A 14,839-nucleotide genomic window follows, 5' to 3' on the forward strand; every position below is an offset into this window, starting at 1 on the left:
AACATTCATTCATATTGCCAATGCAATTTTTGTTCTCTATCCATTATCATGAATTATAAAACGTATATCCCATCAGTCTGCAAAAAATATGATGGGATAGTAGAACTAAACATTCCACAAGTTGTTTTTTTTTATATCAAACCCAACTACTCATCTATTCAGTTTAACTCTTTAGCACCCTTCAAAACCTGTCTAAACTCCCAAACCTAGAACTCTAGTGAGCAAAAGGCTAGAAGCACTTCAGCTGCCAATTAGAAAATACCTGGTCATTTGCTCTTATCATTTACACTATATCAAAAATATGATTTACTAACAATGTACTACACTAAAATGATAAAATTCTATAATAATGACATTTAATTATCATATATATCAAAAGAATAGAATTTTTCTTGTATTCCAATATTTAGTACATTTGGCCTATGTAGGAGACCTGGCTGCATCTTTACATAAGACAGCCATGAGAGTATAATCATAACAGAGTGACCAGCTGTCTCTTAAGTACCCTGGCCTCTCATTGCTCTACCCTCTGAATTTCCCCCCAAAAGAGGGCTCCCTCAGCCTAATGACTGCAACTATCTACCATTCTCATATTTAAGTCTCATGGGTCAGATAAAGTGGCAGGGCATGTAGTATTGAAGGAATGACCCAAGATGCCTCTTACTCAGTCTCTCCACAATAATTTTATACTCCTATTTTCCATCTGGTACCTAAATTACACCCAGCCCTCTGGAGACCCTGCCCCAGTCAGTCAACCCACAGGTACAAAACTGAAAGAAAAGTTTGTGCTCCCAAGAGAAAAAGAAAGTTATTTTGGTTTCTGTTGCCACATGATGGAAACCTAGAGGCATTTAACATGAAAATATTTTAATACCTAGCAGACAGGTGCCATATGAATATACTTCAAGTACATCAGTGTTCAAATAAGCTGTTGTTGACTAGTATGGAAATCTAATAATTTATAACATTAAAACCTCAAATACATTTCCTTATAAAGAAACAATCAGACTAGTGTATTTATAATACAATCAATTTGTAGCTGGGAAATGCCTTTACTAACATATGTAAATCTTATTCAGGTGCATTTATAATACTCAAAAGCACACTATAAAACAAACAAAAAAAATCACAGGACAGTCTTACTAACATCCCCCCCATTGCCTCAAAAATTTTATAATTCAATTTAAACATGTTCAAGAAAAAAAAACAAGCAGGTCAATTTAAAAAAAAAAAAAAAAAAAAAAAAAAAGACAAACCTTTACATATAAAAATTAGTACCTGATCCATCTGTTCCTGAACCAGATCTGACAGACCCATCCGTGAAGGAAACAGATTCAGAATCAGAGTCGCTAGCCTCACTTCGGGTGTCATAATCATTTCCCTCTTCCTTCTGGTCTCTCTCATCCTGTTCATATTCTTCTTCCTCCTCCTCCTCCTCTTCCTCCTCCTCCTCCTCTTCCTCTTCTTCTTCCTCCTCTTCCTCCTCTCCATCATCATCCACCTCTTCATCTTCCTCTGCATCTTCCTCTACTTCTTCATCTTCCTCCACATCTTCCACCCCTTCCTCCTCATTCTCAGTGTTGTTGCCTTGCTCATCAGAAGAACCACTGCTGCCAGTCTCATGGTCAGAGCCATATTCTTCAGAGTTCACTTCCTCCTTAGAAGACTGGCTGGATCTGCTTGCACGTCTATCCACTTCAAGCCCAATTCTCTGATGTTTAAAGAAAAAGGGAATCAGCAGTCATATAACAGACAAGGTCAGAGTGAATAAATAGTTCTAGCCTCAAAAAGAACTGCTTTCTGTATTATATCTGCAATAATATTTACTACCTCAGAACCATCTGGTGTAGGGGATTTGACCCTCCTTTCAGGATCCCTTTTCCGCAGACATGTTTTCTCAGGTTGACTCTTATAAGGTTCTCTGGAGGCACTACTTGACAAACGAATCTTCCGATCAGCTTCTAGACGTTTGTTTCTTTCAGATCTTTGATATTCCTCATTTTTATACTCGGTGACTGACTTTCCTTTTGTGCTAACCATTCTTTTGTTATTGCTAACTGATGAGCTCAGTGGCTTAGAAATCAATTGTCTTGAATGAACAGAAGGCTTTTGTCGCTTTGTGTCAGTAGATTCCATTCGGTCACTTTTTCTTTTTGAACCTTAAAAATACAATGAAAAAAATATATATAAGAATTTGGGTATTACACTTATTTCACCGAAGTTTAACAGTAAATATATCAGAGAAAAGAAACCTCATTTCTTTAAATGTCTTCTGAAATACCTTTACTCCAAAGTTAATCATAAAAAAACACAGCTTTCAAACACTGGAATAAATACATGAGACATTTCACACATTTGGAAAAAATATATTACTCTCTTTCATATGGAATTGGGTACCACTGCTTCTTATGATTGTGCTTTTGGTGGTAAGTGCCTCAAGGAACAAGTACAAAAGCAAAGACTCTTTCTTAAGAAATTGATCTCTACTTTGCTATTTTAACAAAAATAGAAATCTTACATACCCTTTTTCTCATTTTTATCTTGTTCACTCTCTGGATTATAGAGTTCATCATCCTGTTCTGGTACTTCAGTCAAAATATCATCTAGAACATTAAGTTCTCCATCTGGAAGCAAAAGATTAAAAGGTAACAGGGAAAAATCATTAACATTAAGCATTTATTTTTGAGTACTTACTGTGTTGAGGCTACGGAAGTATGAGAACATAACCTTCAAGGAGCTTTTATTTCAGGATCAAGACACAAGAATAATTCCTATAAAATGATATAAAGTAAAGGATATGATGCACAGCTCTGGTCTACAAAGCTAGGCGTATATATCCCATAGGGTATGAAAGGATATACTGGGGTACAGAAAGAAAAATTGAGACCTTCTGCATTTGTAGCTCATCCTTTAATGTCTAATTTTTGTAACTGCTTTAGAATATGCACAATAAAAATATGTGTATAATTTTAAAATAAACATACATTTATCAAAGATTGTGTACTCCGGGCAGAATACTTATTACCATTTTACAGTCAAGAAATTTGGCAGATTCCAGCTTAACCAAGTAATCAAGGTTAACATCACCAGCAGTGGGGTCAAATCAACAACAGGGACCCCCTGGAATGATGCACTATGAATAGAAAAATTCTGTGATATTCCTATGCAAAACCTAAACCTATACATGAGTAAACAAACATCCAACCAACCCAAATTTAGAGGCATCCAAAAATGTCACAGTTCATTCATGAAATACAAACACTAAGGAAATACTTCAGATTAAAGGAGACTAAAAGATACAATAACTGACACAGCACATGATCTGAGACAACTGAAAAACTAGTGAAATCTAAACAAGGTCTGTAGATTACAAGTATCAATGTCAATTTCCTGATTTTGATAGTACTACAGTTAAGTAAAAGAGAATTCTACTTTTTAGGAAATACATACTTAACTATTTAGGGGCAAAGAAGCATCATGTCTACAACTGACAAAAGAGGGAGAAAGAATGAATTAGAAAGACAAATGTGGTAAAAATGTTAACATTTGTGGAACGTGGCTCAAAAGCAAAAGAATTCTTTGTACTATCCTTACAGCTATCCTGTTTGTCTGAAATAATGTCCAAGTAAGTTAAAAGAAGAAAATTACTGATGGGGTACACAGTCAAAAACATTTGAGGATGCTGGCATGGACTATAAAAGTATAACTTGTTCAGACAAGGAAACTATTGACTGTAACTGATACAGTCAATGATAGTGAAAATTTAGAGCTCAGTTTTATCACACCATCACCTTCCCTACCCCCAACCCTGTCCAACTAGACAAAATAAGTCTTAGAAAGACATGCAACTATGTATTTACTACTTTAAACTGATTTTTTTTTTTTCAAATAAGGCACTAAGGCACTAAAGGTCAATGTTTTGAACACTAAATATCCTGGCATCAAAAACTATGTTTCCAAATCTAAGGTGCCATAAAGAGAGGTATAAAATCATAAAAACTGATGAGATAGGACAATTGTATCATGGCTCCAGCCAAAAAGCAAAGCCCACTAAAAGTATAGCAAGGATTATTAACCTGAGGTCTATGAACAGGTTAGATGGAGTTCAAATATCCCCAAAGAGGGACAGAAATCAGTGACTCAAGAGAACTAAAACAGATAATGTAGGCATAATAAGAAGGAAAGCAAGGTTACATAGGATATGGAAAAGGTAACAATGCATCTTCCTCTGTGCTTGGAGTCACTGCTGCTACTTAATAACAGACACATACACACTACTATATATAAAACAGATAACTAACAAGGACCTACTGTATAGCACAGGGAACTCTACTCCACACTCTGTAATGGCCTATATGGGAAAAGAATCTAAAAAAGAGTGGATATATGTATTTGTATAACAGATTCACTTTGCTGTATACCTGAAATTAACACAACATTGTAAATCAATTATGCCCCAATAAAAATTTTAAAAAGAAACATTGAAAATTACCTATGCTTGGAATAGCATCGTAACTGATTTCTTTGAGTGTTAAGAATGCTTTTCTGTACTTTACCATTTTTCTAAAATGAATATACACTATACAGACTGTTATCATTTTTGTTTACTTATTTTTTTAAATGGTAATGAAAATTAAGATATGCCAACCAAAAAGGCTTCTCTCATCCTCTGGGTTCATGTTTTCACTGAGGAAATCCCCTCAAGACCTGAATGGTGGCAAACACAATTTTTGGATGCTATATTGTAAATAAAAATAAAAACATACAATTTGATTTTTAAAAACCCAAGTTTTTCAGATATTCAATGATTCTTAGGTCAAAGCTCTCTAGTCAGTAAAAAGTGGGTCCAACAGATCTTGAAAAATAAGGTATCTGTAGAAGCAAAAGAAAAAAAATAGAACTATGACAGCAAAATAGGCAATTAAGTAATAAACACAGTGCTAGACAAAACTCTTCATGAAATCACTAGTTCTTGATTAGAAATATCCACTTCAAAAGCCTGAACATTCACATGAACTTTTATAAATGCTAAATCTAGACATGCTAAACACAGAATGAAATAACTGTGCAGGTTAATTAATCAATTTAAATTTCAGACATGCCTAAATCATGGTTTCCCTATAAAAAGGGTATTACTGTCTTAAAAAGCTTTAACAAATAATTTTATTAGTCAAATTCAAAGATTGGTTGCAGTTTTAGAAAGCACCTACAAAATTTTAAAATATTAATCAATACTTGCTTTTCTAACATTTTATCACTTTCACACATATCATACTTGACACACACAAGGTATGTTTTAGATCCAATACTCTGCAGTTAAAGAAATAGAAGCTCAGAAATTCAGGTTGAGCAAATTCACTCGCTTAGAGTTCAGGCTTTCTAAATGTATGGTTAAATTAGATGGGGGACATTAAAAGCATCTTTTTTAACATCTTTATTGAGGTATAATTGCTTTACATTTTGTGTTAGTTGCTACTGTATAACAAAGTGAATAAGCTATACATATACATATATCCCCATATCCCCTCCCTCTTGGGTCTCCCTCCCACCCTTCTAGGTGGTCACAAAGCAGGAGCTGATCTCCCTGTGCTATACAGCTGCCTCCCACTAGCTATCTATTTTACATTTGGTAGTGTATATAATATGTCAATGCCACTCTCTTTGTCTCAGCTTACCCCTTTCCCCTCCCCATATCCTCAAGTACATTCTCTATGTCTGCATCTTTATTCCTGTCTTGCCCCTAGGTTCATCAGAACCTTTTTGCTTTAGATTCCATATATATATTAACATACAGTATTTGTTTTTCTCTTTCTGACTCACTTCACTCTGTATGACAGACTCTAGGTCCATCCACCTCACTACAAATAACTCAATTTGATTTCTTTTTATGGCTGAGTAATATTCCATTGTATATACGTGCCACATCTTCTTTATCCATTTATCTGTCGATGGACACTGAGGTTGCTTCCATGTCCTGGCTATTATAAAATAAGCATCTTTAAACAAATATAAGAAAACGAAACTACAAAGTATCACTGAAAGGTCATGTGCACTAGTAGATAAATTCCAAATTAGTGCACCAGAAAGCTCCATATTACCAACATTATAGCACCTTAAATTTACTTTAAGATCAACCATAACATCCTCACTTGATGGTCTACAAATTTTTATCCATATTATAGTCTATGACATCAAAAACCTAACTGTGGTTTTATCACAATATTAGCCAACTAATAAGACCTGCAGGACAAATTCAGCCCATGGTCTGTTTTTGACTGGCAAGATATGAATGGTTTCTGCATTTTTAAGGTTGTGTTTTTAAAAAAAGGAAAGAATGTATGACGAAGACCTTATGTGGCCCACAAAGCCTAAAATATTATTTTCTATCTGACCCCCTGATATAAAAGATCACATTTTAATTTACTTCTCTCCACCACTGAAATCGCTTATATATTTGCTGAAATAAGATACATAGGAGCAAGAGATTTCTATTCGTAAGCAAGAAAATCCAGGTCATCATTTAAGAGCTAGGTATCTTTAGGAAAGTCCCAGTCTGATCTCCAGTTTCTTCACCTCTGAAAAGAGGCATTTAGAATAAAAAGATCAGTGTTTGGGGAAGGGAAGGGGGTGGACGGGGCAGTTATTTGATGCTCCTGAACCTTTTGTTAATGACTAGGGTACATGATACACAAAATCTGGTCCAGCACATAAAATAAAATCCTCTTTTCTCAATAAGACAAATACATAAATGTTCCTTCTATCTACTGCTGTAAGTTTAACATGCTACCCCAAAAACCTGACTTAAAACAATACAGCAATTTACTATTATTGCTTATGGTTCTGAGGCTCAACTAGGGTCTCTCACGTGGCTGCAGTTAAGGGTTAGCTAGAATCATCTGAAGGCCTTGGCTGGGAAGACTCAAAACAGCTGGGGTTCCTAGGGCACTCCTTTCTATGGTCACTCTCCCCCATGACAGCTTCAGCATAGGCCGACCTCTTTCATGGTGGTTTACAGCTTTCATGGTGGTTTAGAGCTTTCATGGTGGTTTAGGCAGAAGCTCAGGAACACTGCCACAGTATTTTATTCAAAGACAATCACAAAAGTCTACTCAGGTTCAAAGAGAGGAGCCATGGACTCTACCTATTGTTGGTTGAAATGTTAAATACTTGATAGATGTTTTCAAAACTACCACCACCTGCTTAGTTTTTGCTTAAACTTAAGGATTTTAATTATAAATGTAAGGAGTACTCTTAAAAACCAAACTCTGGTTTAAAAAGGTGAGAGTTCATAGTATTGGGTTATAAAGCTAACAAGCTGATTCCTCTGACCACTTCATTCACTGGCTAGAGAGAGGAGTTTGTATATATTTTAATTCATGTTTTCAATTTAAAATGAATTAGTTATAAAGAAAGATTATTTTAGTAGTCTCAGAAGCTACTACTGTTAAAGACTAATCTATCACTGGTATATCCTTTTTAGAAAGAAATAACTATGTCTTCAAGAGATAAAGTAACATCCACCGGTTCTCTAGGGTGACCCTCTTTAAACTACTTTAATGTTTTAAATCACTCACTTTATCCTGAAATTTAGCATTATTATTCTGTATAGTGATATGTACATACACAATTTCTTCACAGTAGTTTGACAGCAGCACCTTAAGAATATTAGCAATAAAATGAACAAAAGTTAGCAAATGCCAGGTTAAGAATTCTATATAAAAAATAACTCAAATGCAGTATTTCTACAGTTAAAGCACTTCATTTTTTTGAGAAGTCTCTATAAAGAACTATAGTCATTTTTAAAAAAATCCTTTTAAAACCCTGAAAATTGTGTTTTACATGCCACAACAAAATGAATTTTTCCAAATATGTCAGTGCAACAAATTAACTCAAATGAAACACAAATAAACAGTATTTCCATTTACAGCTAAAGTTCAAATCCATTCAAAGTTATACACTAACAGCCTGTTGGATGAATCTAGCTCTTGGATGTTTTGTTTTTGAAAGCGCCAAGGATTTAATATAAAAATCCAGACCCTACATTTTTTTAAAAAGACTATTTGATTACTAGGGGCCCAGACTCCCATCTGAAAAAAACCAGATGGAGCAGTCCTGATAGTCTTCTGTTAAGACACAGAGAAGGTAACCTATGTCAAAGTTTTGCATAAGACAATCTGGGTTTATGCCCCATACATCAGTGTATTTACTAATATTGCCTGAACATATACCATGCTTACTCCTTTATTCTCTATAACCTAACACTCACCATTACCTACTGTACTAAGTACTTTATCTGCCTGACCCTAGAATGCATATAAACCCACAACTACTGAACAACACTGATGTTAAATAACTGCAAAAAAATTTAAGGTTCAAGACACTGAGGCACAGGGACACCAAACTTCAGTTTTAGTATATATGATACTCTGTGGAAGAGTAGGAATGCTAAAGGGGACAAGCCTACTCAACTCCAGTGGATTAACTGCCTTGACAGAATGCAAGTGCCATGTCGGATCTTACAAAGTTTCAAGGATTCCCAAATTCATATTTTTATTTGAAATTGTCTGACTTTTAAATGCTGCCTCAACTAAAAACAAAACAAAGCAGGCGGCTGCTAGCTTGATTCCTCTATGGAAATGCAATAATCTGTGAATGTTTTGCATTCACAATATATGATGTTTTTATACGGACTTCATTATCATCACTTGTTAAGCAAGCATAATCTTAGTTATCATCACAAACTATCAATATTATTAACAAACTGAGTTTTGGGAAAGAGGTACAGATCCATGGGTATAGGAAGCAAAACAAGGAAATAAAAAATATCCCAAATGAAGCCCAGAGAATTAAAATACTGTGACTTAAATCTCACAGTTCTGAATCCAAATTTAATGCTCTTTCCACTCTACCAGAATTACACCTCAACCTTGAAATTCCTGGCCCAGCAAGGCCACAAATCTTAACTCCAGGGATATCAGTGTAGAAAATTAACCTTTATCTGAGATGCAGTTCATTTTTTTGACCCTGGAAGCTTCTGGGTCAGGAGATAAAAAGTACTATTTATTTCAGGATCCAGCATCAGACTAAGACCTGAAATATTTAAAGGAAAAAAAAAACAAAACAAAACTGGGTACTTAAATATGCTACCTATTTTGTTTTCCAATACAGGGCACCATAATACATTACAGTTTTTATTTTAATTCACTTAATATAGTTTTAGTCCGGTTTGGCAATATAGCAAGATTTCCTGGAGCCTCCCCTTCTGTTGTGTTTTACATTAGACCAGTCTCTCAGTTACTTCAAGATCGTCATTCTTCAAGAAGTGTAGAGACTTGGATTTCCTTATCCCATCCAAATTTCCTGTCTTCCAAAATGCATACAACTGAAGTCTAAGGAGGGCATTTGTAATTTTTTGTCCTACTTCTATTACGGGTTAAAACTAATATATCGAATATCAAATACATACTCTATGCTTTACAAAGCCCTAACTAAAGTGGACCAAGTCAATCTAACCCTAAGTACTTACTATATTGAGGGCTACAGTGTGTATATGCATATATGTGTGTATATATATAACGATGCATACATATTTATATGTATTTGCCTGCATGAGTGTGTGTACGTGTATAATTTAAACTGGTAAACTCTTAACTTTGGACATCAATAGAAAACATCACAGAACTAGTCATAACTAGTCAGTCATTAATGAAGTCCAACCTTGAGCTAATGATTTACAATCTTCTAAATCATTTATTCGAGGCACTGAGACATAATTACTGTACACCAGGAACCTGGTAAACAAGACCGACATACTCCTGGCCTTCATGGAGCTTCCAGTCTGGTAATGCAAAAAACATGTTACTTTCGAAAGTAGTACCTCATTATCCACATTTTAGACACATCAAACTTGTATAACTGTTCTTCAGAGAAAACTTTTTAAGAGCTCAAGAAATAAAATATAAACCAGGTGTTTATAATAGAAAACACAGAAAAATGGCAATTAACACTAGTTAATACCACCAATATTCCAACATCTCCCACATCCACTTTTTGGACAATCACCACAGGAATCAGGAAGCTGGCAAATTCTCCAGTTATAGGCTTCACTTTCTAGGTATGGGTATTACAGAAGCATTTATAGAAGGTTATGTCTGCTTATTACACAGCTAATGTGCAAAGCCCAATAATCCAAGGACTTTATGACTGCAAGTTTTGTAACTGCTCTGTGATTTATAACAAATTTCTGCAACTTAAACTCATTTCTTATCAAGATCTTATACCACTTACAGAATCTTTCAAGAAAGGACCTAAGGTTTGTGACATGTGTAAGATCTGTGACAGGGCTTACCTTTATAATTTCCTAGTGTTTCATATAACATAACTGATGACAATAAGTACTTAGCTTCCCATTTTTCCTTGTTCAACATGAAAAGAAAGAGTCAAGCATTAATTCTAATTCTGGCTATTATTCTAGCTGTTTGACAAAGATCAAGAAAGTGAGACACCCTAGGCCTCAGTTTCCATACATGCAAAGTGGGTTATTCTAGAAATCTGCTCATTCCAGAATTAAATAAGCAATTCCAATAGATATGTATCTGCTAGCTTTCCCAGTAAACTAGAGACAATCTTAAACTATAAGTACTTACATCATAAATTCTGAAATGAAGTTGAATTATGAAAATCAATTTTTTAAAAACTACACAAATGTGAGGCCTTTCAGAAGCTGAACAATTTAGCTGGACAATTTATCCGAAGTATTGCTAATAGGTGGCATTACTACTTCCCAATAGTTACAAAATTTATGCATTTCGACGTTTTCATCACTAAATCCATTTCTAAAACAAAATTTTTAAAACATCATCTACTTTTTTCCCTCCGTGTACAATACTGTGTCTACTCCATAACTGACTTACAACTATGTTCATCTTAACAGACACTGAACTCTTGAGAAGTACTGAGCTTTTACTCATTTTTTATCTAGTTCATCTCACCCACCTCAACCACCACCCACTCCCATACACACAGATCATAGATTACACTCTGAAACAATCAAATGTTGACTGAATTAATTCTTCCTGATTAAAATTATCTACTTAATACTACTTTACTACTAATTAAAAGCAGTTTCTTTTATTCACTAACACCATGCAATCCTATGATCACATTCCTTCGGGACTTCTCAAAAGGAAGGGAGAAGATTTTTAGGATTCGTTTAAGGAAAAAAAATTAAACTACTAAACCCTAATCACCGAGCTGCTTTGAGATAGGAGCCATATCTTAAACATATTCCCACCCACTCCGTTTCCCAAGCTTGTCCCTATTACTGAGCAGTTCGCTGATTCATGAAGACTACTTTTAAGGAGAAAAATTGGAAGTCACAAGTCTAATGGAACTTGACACTACAGCCCACTTAACAAATCCCCCCTCCCCCAAATCAATTAGCCACACAAAAGAGTAGATCCGTAAAATACAGGACAGCAGCTGGCCAGATTTTTACCAACTATAACCTTTCCAAATCTATCATGGTAATCCTAGGGTTGTAAAAAACCTTAACGCACCATCCAATCTAGACCATTCTCCAGACTTGTACCGATTCAGGATCTACATTAACAATTCCAGGGCTTGGAAGGTCAGTATTTAAAAAGACATGACATTTCATTCTGGCAACACCAGCTCTTCCCATATTTCAAAGTAACAGTAGCCCTCCGACTCTCTACAAATTATATCCATTTGTTCCTGGTTGTACCCTCTAGGAACTACGCACAACGTGTCTATCACAATAGTGGCCAGGATTTTTCCTGCCTGGCCTAAATCACATAATCATCTTTTCAAACATCACGTTTTCCAAAATAAGTATCTGAGGAACCAAAAAGGCCATTCTTGCCACTTTGCCTATTTAACAGAACAGCCAGAAGTTACTCGTAGACATTTCGCGAGATTATCTATCTATACCACTTCTTAAATATGCTTACTTAGTAGATTACCAGCTTTAAGGGCATTAAGGGTTTTCGAAATTCAGCCTAACAGAAAAGGCTGTTCTGAAGATACGCATTACATCCGCATACCACTACCAGGAAATAAACCTAAGGGCCTGCAACTCAGAACAGGCCTTCTCTCAGCCGCGCCCAGGACAGATAAACGTTAAGTGAAGAAGGAAATTAGAATCAAAGAAAAATCCCAGGCTAGATGAAGTGTTAGGTCATATGCAGACCGGGGACGAAAGTGCAGGCCTGGTCTTTTCCAATGAGTCCAAGCGTTTCCATGGGGAGACCGGCTCCGCGCGGAGCAAGCTAACCTCCCCTACCCACAACGACGACCACGGCTCCGTCGACCCACTCCCGAACCCCGCCTCCGCCCATCACCTTTCTCCGCACTAACCTTTCTCCTCTCGGCTGTCGGCCGCCATTGCTCCCCTCTTGTTTCCGCTGCTGCCGCCGCAGCCGCCGCCGCCGCCGCAGCCGCTTCGACGCGACTCGCGCGGGCGCCGCAGCCGCGGCAGCAGAAGCACAGGCGCGTCCGTCAGTCCGTCCGCTGGGCTTGCGCGCTTCGCACGTTAGCCTCTACCACTCACCCTTCCCGACTCACCCCTTCTCCCCACTTCTTCCCTTTCTCCCTTTTCCTCTTCCCTCCTTTCACTCCTGCCTCCCCCACCCTAAGCCCAGCGTTCCCGTTGGGGCTTAGGGACGGGAGGCGGTAACGGGTAGGAAAGGGAAACAGATGGCGACAGCGGGCGGCGCTAAAATGGAGCCTGCTTCCTGCGTGAAACAATCCCCCTCCCAAAATGCCCTGCGCTGTTTACGCTTCGTTCCTCCCTGGGAACGTCACAGTACGGAGAGGGGCGGGGTGGCAGGTCAGGCAAGAACGTGACGTAACGTCAGCACGTCGCCCCGCCCCCCGCAGCCCGGAAGTCCCTGGTATGAGTTTTATTTCTATTGATAAAAGTCTCCCTTGGGCTTCCCTGGTGGCCCCTTGGGCTTCCCTGGTGGCGCAGTGGTTGAGAGTCCGCCTGCCGATGCAGGGGACACAGTTTCGTGGAAGATCCCACATGCCGCGGAGCGGCTAGGCCCGTGAGCCATGGCCGCTGAGCCTGCGCGTCCGGAGCCTGTGCTCCGCAACGGAAGAGGCCACAACAGTGAGAGGCCCGCGTACCGCAAAAAAAAAAAGTCTCTCAAGTTTACGGGGAGGCTGCTGCGCTGGGTATTCCCAGGCGGCTCAGGTTTCTCACCTGAAGCGCCTATTAACGGAGCTTCCAGCCTCAAGTCAAAGATGCTTTCTGTCGCTCCGCGGAACACCTGATTCAGTTCTGGGAGACTTATTTAGGACAAGTCTGGGCCAGTCCTTTTGCAGCCACCACTTTCTACTCTAGGTGCCGGATGTACTTTCTACTCTAGGTGCCAGATGTGCTACAGACTTACCCAAAGGCAGCACAGGACACAACCAAGCTCACTTGTCACAAAAGCCTACTAGTTTCGTTTTTAACTGGCGAAGGGAATTATATTGTATTTTAAAATAGCTTTGTAATTCACATAAATTTGATTGAAACATTTATCGAGGTCCTGGGGTACACAGTTGATTTAAACAGACTATTGAGAAATTACAGAAGTGACGAAAAATTATTTTACATGATATGGTAAGATCTGCGAGGAAACTTGCTTAAAGTTCATTGTCCAACGAATGAAAATGTAATTTTGCTTCACTGCTCCATAACTGAGTTTACAAGGGAAAAAAAAATTTGAAGAACAAAAAAAGTAACAGTGTTATAGACATAAAAACAAACTACAAACTTATGGCAAGTTTAGAGAAGGACAGATCTTTGGTGTCTTTGTCTTTGATTGCCCTTTTAACATAGAGACCAAACTGAAGGCAGTGGGAAGATTTTAAGTAGTGGGAAAACACGAATAGAGATTCGTTTGGAGCCATCTGGAGGGCTTGAAGGGGGAAGAGAGAAGGAAATCAATTCAGTAAATATAAAACCCAGCTTTGTATCAGATGCTTAGGAATCAAGAGTGAATAGGACAGTATTTCTGCCTTTCAGGAATTTTCAGTATGTATAAGTAAGAGAAAAGTTAACAGGAAGTTACTGTGTAAAAATAATAACTAAAAAATGTGTGTTCTTACTGTGTGGCAGGAACTGTTCTGAGCACTTGACCTGCACGATCTGATTTCATCTTCCGAAAACACTATTAGATTAGTATATTACTAGCTCTATTTTACATAAAAAGAAAGTGAAGTAATATGAAATTAAAGTGCCCGAAGTTATGAGTAGTAGTAAGTAACATGGCTCAAATTCAGGCAATTTGGATCCAGCCACCACCTAACACTGCCTTATGTGGAGTAAGCTCAGAATGTTATTGGAACTTCTAGGGACATGTCACTCAGACTGCTGGAGGGTACAGAATAGAGTAAAGGAAAGCTTTCTGGAGAAGGGAAAATAAAGCCTAGTTGAGATCTAAAAGCCTCCTAACCTAGGTAAAGAGGAGAAAAGACAAGGGTGGTGGGCAGAAAAATGGTTTTCATGTTAAAAAAAAAAGGTTCTAGGTGGCAAAATTGCCCATGGTTCAATTCAGGTTGATATTCAATGGTTATGTAAGAAGACGCTGAATCAAGAAAAGCATTATATATGTTCTACTCATTTATTATTTCAGTCAACTAGTATTTATTAAATTCCTATCCTGCCCCGAATGTTGTAACAGGCTCCAGAGTTAAAAAATATACATGGTATAGAATCTGGTTTCTCTCTTCAGAGTTCAAGTTTAGGTTCTAGTGAGGGAGACAAAGCAAAAGTGAACAAATTAAAAGTCATGAGGAATTCTATGAAAGAAACAAGAGGCTAATATGG

General features: G+C 37.4%; 1 protein-coding gene across 4 annotated transcripts in view; it reads right to left on the bottom strand.

Annotated features, from left to right (window-relative positions):
- The window catches only part of YTHDC1 (YTH N6-methyladenosine RNA binding protein C1), a 36,768-nt gene extending 23,642 nt beyond the window's left edge, over nucleotides 1–13,126 (bottom strand). For all 4 annotated transcript variants that reach the window (XM_059066186.2, XM_067035713.1, XM_059066185.2 and 1 more), the window contains exons 1-4: nucleotides 12,379–13,126; nucleotides 2,523–2,624; nucleotides 1,831–2,159; nucleotides 1,279–1,711 (exon numbers count right to left, since the gene is read on the bottom strand). In XM_059066186.2, coding sequence (XP_058922169.1) covers nucleotides 1,279–1,711; nucleotides 1,831–2,159; nucleotides 2,523–2,624; nucleotides 12,379–12,406 — 892 coding nt within the window. In that variant the 5' untranslated portion in view covers nucleotides 12,407–13,126. The remainder of the gene's footprint in view (nucleotides 1–1,278; nucleotides 1,712–1,830; nucleotides 2,160–2,522; nucleotides 2,625–12,378) is intronic.
- Between the last annotated feature and the right edge of the window lie 1,713 nt (nucleotides 13,127–14,839).

The sequence above is a fragment of the Kogia breviceps genome, chromosome 6 (genome assembly GCF_026419965.1).
Source record: "Kogia breviceps isolate mKogBre1 chromosome 6, mKogBre1 haplotype 1, whole genome shotgun sequence".
Classification (NCBI taxonomy): Eukaryota; Metazoa; Chordata; class Mammalia; order Artiodactyla; family Physeteridae; genus Kogia; species Kogia breviceps.